This window comes from Prosopis cineraria, unplaced genomic scaffold (assembly GCF_029017545.1).
Source record: "Prosopis cineraria cultivar Desert tree isolate PC_DT_omini unplaced genomic scaffold, ASM2901754v1 PC7, whole genome shotgun sequence".
Lineage (NCBI taxonomy): Eukaryota > Viridiplantae > Streptophyta > Magnoliopsida > Fabales > Fabaceae > Prosopis > Prosopis cineraria.
Genome location: NW_026555338.1, coordinates 24,491,267 through 24,499,545, shown reverse-complemented (window position 1 = coordinate 24,499,545; position 8,279 = coordinate 24,491,267). Strand labels below are relative to the sequence as shown.

The following is an 8,279-nucleotide window of genomic DNA, read 5'->3' as shown; positions in this document are numbered from 1 at the left end:
AAGGGCCTTTCAAGAGAATTTATCATAAGATCCCATCTATTTTGTTGGGTTAGTTTTTAACAATAATATATATGTATTTTCACAAGATAATAGTCGATACAAAATTAATGGGTTCTTATTGTGATAAATTTTCTTAAAAAGACTTTAAATGTTATTCTCCAAATTAAACGGCAGAGAGAATGGAAAGGTACTTTGACAGAAAAGTGATTTTTGAACTAAATATATTTGGTAGCTAGGTAATTAGAAGAAATAACTTGGATACCTTGCAGTATTTAAGTTGAATTTTCAAAATCACGGCTTTATTTTAATATAAAATAGAAGACTAACATGTTTTATTGATAAAATAATTTTTAAAAATTAAAATTAAAGTATTTTAAATAATGAAAGATCAAAATAAACAATACTCCCTCGGTTAAAAAATATAAGACATTTTTAATTGAATCTCATCCTTTACTAAAGTAGTTACTTGTTTTAAACTAACCCTATCTTTTTATATTTATCCCTATTTAATATGATGTTTCGCCCTAAAATAAATATAAATAATTTATTCAATATGAGCACTTTTGAAAAAAAAAAGATTATACTTTGAAAGATTAAAAATGTTTAATATTTTTTAATATCTAACTTTTTAAAAAATAATTTATATTTTTTAACAGAGAGAGTATATATGTTATATCTTAGAAGGAAATTAGAAATTCATTCTTTTAATATTACCTTTCCTTAACTCTATGGAAGGATCTAATTTCGGTGAATCTAGACTGTTCAAATGTCCTTATTTGATAAAAAATTTATATGTCTTTTAAAATTATTATATTAATAAGTAGAGTTTAAAATAAAGATAATTTTATAATTGTCACTCTGAAAAAAAAAATTATATAAAAAATTACATGTTTAAACTTTTAAATGTGAACCGTTAATATTAATTTTGACTGGCAAGATCTTACCAAAGTGATGGGTACCAAAACTCGAGAGACCTATTTGTCATATTTTCTTCTCTTATTCATAAGGTAGAAAGAAAAGATTAATTTACTTCCTATTAATTTTTACCTTTCTACCCTTATTAAAAGTTTAAAAAAATTATTAAAAATAATTCGTTTTATTAGTCAAAATTTATTAAACTTTAAGATAAAGTTAATGAAGTTTAAAAATTTTCTTGATTCCTATAAAATATAATAAAAATAATTTATAAATAGAATAAGGGGGATATATAACTAGGTCCGCCTAATCATTTTATAGGACGTTGGGCATAGATCACGATGGAAAATGATGTGCAAACTTTTTTCTTCCCGATAATGGTTTTTTTATTCACCTTCTAAACATGCTTAATATTACTTTATTTTTATTTGCAATATCATAACAACAATACAAAAAAAAAAAAACATAAGTGGACTAAATTATTAGCCAACAAATTATTTCAAAATATTTAACTTTTGGCTACTATAAATAACCGAAGATGATAATTTTGAATCTAAAGCACATTAAATCCAACAATTTGAGAGAGCACTGCACTGAGTTCACTGCTGGAAGATGGCGGACATGGCGGGGAAAGAATTGAGAAGTGAGAGTTCTGAAGGAATTGTTGAAATGCAACCACTTCTCGCGACACCTAATTCCACAGATGTATCATCCAATCATTTGGAACACGTACATATATCATCCTCCACTTTTGTTCATTTCTATAGCCTTTTCTTATTCTCTTTACTTTTTCTTTTCAAGTTTGCTACTGTTTAATATCTCAACTATATATATATATATATATATATCAGCCTTAGTTTTAGTTATGAACAATTTGTGAGATTTCAAACCAGTTATTATAGCTAGCTTAACGAGAAAATAATTTAGATTTCAGAAACTTAATTGCAATTGATCGATATTTTGTTCTTGCTTTTATTTTTGCTTCTGCAATTGCTGATTGCTTTTAGAATCAAACTTGATATATGTAGATGGAAGATAAGGTGATGATTGATATTAAGAAACTGATACAAGATAACAGAGACGGTCGCTTGCTACCAACATGTTGTATCTATAGGGTGCCCCTTACAATCCGTCATCTAAATGAAGAGGCTTACACTCCAAAAGTTATTTCAATTGGCCCCTTTCATCACGGTGATCCAAGGCTGCAAGATATGGAAGAGCACAAACAAATTTTCTTCAAAGCATTTACGCAAAGAGCCAAGTCAAGCTTGGATGATTTGGTTGGATTTGTAAAACGTTCAGCGAAACAGGTTTGTGCATCTTACTCTGAGAACATCAAACTTAGTGAGGAGGAACTTGTGAAAATGGTATTAGTGGATGCTGGTTTCATCATTGAGATCTTCATGAGATGGAAAAGGTTTCCTTATGAGTTTGACAACGATGCTAAACTGTCACAATCATGGTTATTAGATACTATCAATAAGGATTTGCTTTTGCTCGAGAATCAACTTCCGTTCTTTGTTATTGAAGAGCTCTTCAATTTAGCCTTTCCCCTTGACCATCGTGACCTCCCTTCATTTTTTGATCTATCTTGTCAGTACTTTAATTATTTTAATGTACAAAAGTTAAAGCCCAATAATGATGTTAGCATAAACCACTTCACAGATCTTCTTAGACAGTTTTACTTACCAAGAACAAGGCCAGAAACGGATTCATTTCTAGAGGCCGCAAACCATGTTCTTTTATATAGTGCAAGTAAGCTACAAGAAGCAGGGATAAAGTTGAAGGCAAGCACAAGCAAGTGCTTACTAGAATTGAAATTTTCTGGACATACTCTTGAGATCCCAAAAATTTTGGTGGAAGATTCAACAGAAAAGTTGTTTCGTAATATGATAGCTCTAGAGCAATGTCATTATCCTCGTGAATCTTACATTACTGACTATGCTATGGTGTTGGATTGCCTGATCAACACCCATAAAGATGTGGATGTCCTTGTTCATAGGAAAATAGTCACCAACTATTTAGGTGACACCAATGATGTTGCTGCAATGGTTAATGGTCTCTGGAAAAATGTCGTTCATGAGAATTTCAATTCTGAATACCTTGATACTTGTCGAAGGTTGAATGAATTTTGTGAACATTGGTGGCAAAAGAAGAAGATGGCATTGAGACGCGATTATTGTCGTACACAGTGGCAATTTGTTGTCTCCATTGCTGGAGTCATGCTCCTCATTCTCTCCGTTGTTCAGACCATATTTTCCATCCTCCAAGTAGTGAAGAAGTAGATTTCAAAGCATTTATCTTTTCTGATATTTGACTGTTCTATTATATTGTCCAAGTTTGTTATGAACGCTGTAAAATTTTTCAAACTCGCAATTTCCAAAGCATTGTTATATAATGTTCTGTGTTGAAGATAAGATTGTATTATTTTAACTTTCTTCCATGATAACTTGACATTATTACCGTTTGAGAATTGGTATATAGTATTACTTATACATAAAGGAAATAAACTGTACTTATGTATAAAGTTTATACTCCCTCCATTAAAAAATGTAAGACACTTTTAACCGAATCTCACCCTCAATAAAGTAGTTACCTACTTTTAAATTAACTCTATCTTTTAATATTTACCGTTATTAAGTACCCTATAATAAATATAAAGTCATTATCAATAGGGATATTTTTGAAAAAAAGGCAATGATTACATATGGAAAGACTAAAAATGTCTTACATTTTTTAACATCCAACTTCTCAAAAAATACCTTACATTTTTGAATGAAGGAAGTATATAATAGAAAACTGTTGCACGTTCTTAGAAATTTCAAATATATTAACATGAGAAAATAAATCAAAAACAGGAGCCAATCTGAAGTAAATCAATAAGGTATTGAAAATCAAGCAATTGTTAGAAAAGGTGATTGCATGTCATTAGTTTTTAATACTATCGGGAAAAAAAAGTTCAAAATGATAAGTAGACCAAGTCATATATTCTCCTGATCCAGTTCATAACTTATTTCTAGCATGTTTTATTGAAATTAAAAAAATTAAATTTTATTAATTTTATCTTAAAATTTAATAAGTTATTACTTTTACGCTCTAATGAGAAGAAAAATAATTATTTTTTATAATTTTTTTTAACTTTTAATAAGGACAGAAAGATAAAATTAAATATAAAAATTAGTAAAGTACCATATAAATTAACACAGAGCGTCTGCCCAGGAGGAAAAAATGTCAAAGGGGATACCATGATAACAAAAAATTTGCCCTTTTCCTTGTGACTATTCCCTCTTTGTTCCTCCTCATCCATGGCCAACGTGTGTAACTTCCATGTGGGACTTAGAATCCGTTTGCTTGTCCTGGGTCCATTGTCCTCAGCTATCGTAATTGGATCACTTACATCACGGCCCAGTAGCCCATCTCCTCTAGGTCCATCTTCAGCAAGATTCTTTTTGCTGACCGTGACATTGTCCTAATTTTTTAGAAGTCCAAATATAAAATTGAGAAGCCTGACAAACAATTAAAGAAATTCATCAGATGCAGTCTTGGGAGAAATTATATTGGTTTTTTTAATTTTAGGAAGAACTATACACAAATTTCATTCAAAACAATTAATTACTTTTAAGTTTACTGACAATTAAACTTCAAAAAATGAGACATGTGTGTAATGGATTATATATCTTAAGTTTAATTATTAATGAACCTTGAAATAATTAATTATCTAAGTGAGAGTTGTGTATAATTCTTTTTTAATATTATGACCGTGTCTCTTTGGTCCACATTTTGTTTCTAATAACATTTAAGTCCCACATAATTAAATTAATAATGGTTCAATTTAAAAAATAAAAATTAAATTATAAATATCGATTCAATAGGATTGGATCTCAGTTATAAAATAAAAGTTACATTTGAAATTTAATTTAAAAATTTTATTTGTAATTAAGACTCCTACGTTTACAAATATTTAAATCGATATCTACAACTTATATTTTAAAAAAATTTATTTACTGAAAACTTAAATTTTACAACTCATAGTTCTTTTGAGACTCAATCAGTCAATTATAATCCTCTCTTGTTTTTACAACCAAAAATGATTGCTGTTTTGAATAAATCGTTATAATTAATTTCTTTTTTGTCAGAATAATTAATTTCTTTTTAACTTACCTGAGTCACATTATTCACATCTCGGGACCACTTTTATGAATTTCAATATTCAACTTGTCTTTCATTTTTATATTTAATACTTAAAAATATATAATGTCATAACTAGGAACTAAGCTAACTTGCAAATTTTGGCCGGAGAAAATGAAGTCAATAAACCTTGCACGTGAAACCTTTTTTGTAAAACAAGTTGACAACTTGCAGGGAAAATTAAAGTGACAACTTGAAGTCGATATAATTTCTGTCTCACTTTTGAATTCTCAGTTCATTTGAAATTTAGCAAGGACAAAATGGGAAGTTACAAAAGGAAGTTTCAAGAAAAGGAATAAAGAGCTGCCAATCTTGAAAGGTTGATACATATCAGTTAAATTATTAAAAAAGAATCTATGATAAAATCTCTATCAGTCAACTCACTTTGGTTATTATTGAACATAAGTGACAATACTTAAATCATGATTATCTTGAATATAAAAAATATTTGTACACCATATAAAAAAAGAGGCCACTCTACTTTGCTTGACTGGCGTGGAGGCTCCAATTTGTGGGCTGAAAATGTGGAGCTGACGACATGAGACTGACACCCAACAGAGTCAAACCTCACATGAAAGACTAGCTTCCTATTCCTATGAGTCCAGGTGCTAATTACTTAACCTTTTGATATCCGGGAAGCCATTTCATCCCCACAAGACTAGTTTATTAAATTCACCAACAGAAAAAAAAAAAATCAAATATAATTTATTCACAATATGGATTTAAATTAAAATAAAAAAAAATAAAAGCCGACTCCTAGAGATTCCACAGTCATATTCTGTCTGACAAAGACCTCCACTTATTATTAATAACAAAAAAATAAAAAACTCATCTGTTTCCTTGTCTGTAAATTGAAGCCCTTCCCCAATTATTTAATCCCCAACCTTTCGCTTTTTAATAAGTCAAGCCTGTTAATCATTCTAAATTTAAAAATAAATCCAACAAGTTGAAACTTGAAGGCATATGCACCATAATATACCCAATGAAAACAACAAACCAAACAAAACGAATACATTAAAAAATTACGTATCCTCCCGCAATGCTCGTTCGCATCAATATTCGATGCCGGTTCTTGTATTTTTCCGCTCAATTCCACCAAAATTAATAAAATAAAATAAAATAAAATACTCAGTCTCTTCTCATCTAAATCTAGTCCTATTTTCTTCAACTTTTGTTTTTTCCCCCCTTTTTGGTTCCTCAGGTACCTTGAGACTCAGACTTTGTTTACCTTACCATCTTCTGTCGTTTTAGATATCTAATTATCACTCTCGTAACGCTGAATTCTAAATCCTGTCTAGAACTGCGAAGGATACCATCCACCATGGTGATTTGACTAATGTATTGAAGAAGTGAAAAGGAGACAAAAACCACAGGAATATGTTCAATACTGTAATTGATATACACGTCAGTTATGTCAGAACACTCTTTACATATATACCCTTCAAATTTGATATTCAATACTTTCTGAGTATTATATTACGAAATCTCTAACAGTCGTCCAATTCAATCAAATGGTTATTACTGTATTATATGAGACACTTTTGTTTTAAATATAAGGCCACGAAAAAATTGTGAGAAAAGACAAAAATCATGTTGAATCCAAAAACATTAGGTTTCTACAGTCCAACGGTGGATAGTCTAAATCTAATGTCGAAGTTATCCTAGAAAGCCTAGGGAACAAGTACGTCAACACATTTGTTTGCTTCTCTAACATGGTTGAAAGTGACCACCAAGCTCTTCATGTTGGGACCTCTAATTTTTCTAATAATTTTGTAGAGAGAGTGTTTGTTTGGATAGTTAAGCTCGATGAGTGATAAAGCTTCATGTAATTATAGTAGACATTGTTTTATGATGTAACATCCTGATTTTTATATAATAAAGAAATTATGAAATTTAGGTTTTGAGAAAAAAAAATGATAATAATAAGAATTTATATTATTTGAGGTTATTTAGAAATAATATTATGATTAGGTATTTAATTATGAATTTAAAAATTTAAATTTAAAACCACATAAGCAATATTTAGTTAAGATATAATACATAAATAATTTTTTTATGTGTGTGTTAAAAAAAAAGAGAAGGTAGAAGGAACAAAAAAAAAAGGGGGGTGGAAGGTTGTTGTTTCTAAGTCCCACATTGGTTAGATGAGAGAAGAGAAGAGGTGCCTTTATGTATAAAAAGGATGGGGTGTGTGCATCAGGAAGCATGAGAGGCTAAGATGTAATTTAGAGGAAATTGTAACTTTTGGCCCAAAGGTTTGAATAATTAAATTCAAACCTATAGTTTTTTTTAATATAATTTTGGGACCCACAATCCCATTTTTATATTATTTTTCTCTCTTCCCCTCACGTTGCTCGGCGTTTTCTCGCAAGGGGGGATTATTTTCTTTTTCTTCAGGTATGTTCTAACTTTCCTGTTTAGATTAGCATTTAAAAATTTATTTAATTACAAAATTAATTTTATAGTTATTCTCTAAATAATATTAGCTTTCTAGTGATATGATTATTTTGTAGGATAGAGTAAATATTTTGATTAGGATTTTTCTATAGGATAGTTAATCTGATGATATGATGGATTAAAAATATAGGTTAAAACTCTTAGGGATATAATAAATATTATAGAATATTTTCTTGAGGTTGAAACTCATGTTTAAGAATTTTTGAGTTAAAATCTAGATCTATATGGTTGAATTTATGTGGAATCTGAGATGTAGGGATAAACCTATGATTATTAAATATTTATTTAAGTATGAATAGGTATTTTTGAGGTTATAGAAAGGTGATTTGAGGTTTCAGGATAATTTTAAAATTTAATTTATTTTTGGACAAATTTTTAGAATATAGAAGGATGAAATTGTGATACTAGAAGTGATTTGAGGATAAAAAAAATAGTTTATTAGGGTATGAGAATTTTAGAAAAGAATTTGGGAAGTTAAATGAGGCATAAATCTTAAATTAGTGTTAATATGGATTATAGATCTAAGACTTTCTAACTATTTAAATTAGAGTTATTTATTTTAATGTAAAATTAATATATAGTATTGTGAAATAATTATGTAGATTATATTGACAAAGATAGTGGTGAAAAAGGAGTTGTGAAGGAGAACTTGTTATTCAAGACACAAGGTAACCATTATTAATGTGTTGTGATGGGTGTGTTTGTAAATGATTATGTGT

General features: G+C 29.1%; 1 protein-coding gene across 2 annotated transcripts; it reads left to right on the top strand.

The window, feature by feature from the left end:
- The first annotated feature begins 1,500 nt into the window (after positions 1 to 1,500).
- On the top strand, positions 1,501 to 3,322 carry LOC129315524 (UPF0481 protein At3g47200-like). 2 transcript variants are annotated; one of them, XM_054959286.1, is made up of 2 exons: positions 1,501 to 1,644; positions 1,944 to 3,322. In XM_054959286.1, the coding sequence occupies exons 1-2, from the start codon at positions 1,528 to 1,530 to the stop codon at positions 3,198 to 3,200; spliced, it is 1,374 nt and encodes a 457-aa protein (XP_054815261.1). In that variant the 5' UTR covers positions 1,501 to 1,527; the 3' UTR covers positions 3,201 to 3,322. The 2 variants fall into 2 exon arrangements, with proteins under 2 accessions (XP_054815261.1, XP_054815262.1); XM_054959287.1 differs by having other exon boundaries at positions 1,923 to 3,322.
- The last annotated feature ends 4,957 nt before the right edge of the window (positions 3,323 to 8,279 follow it).

Excerpts from the sequence above, each read along its gene's own strand:
- LOC129315524 (XM_054959286.1), top strand. The coding sequence starts at position 1,528 with ATGGCGGACATGGCGGGGAAAGAATTGAGAAGTGAGAGTTCTGAAGGA. Across the intron at positions 1,645-1,943 it reads CATCCAATCATTTGGAACAC|ATGGAAGATAAGGTGATGAT; the intron begins GTACATATATCA and ends TGATATATGTAG.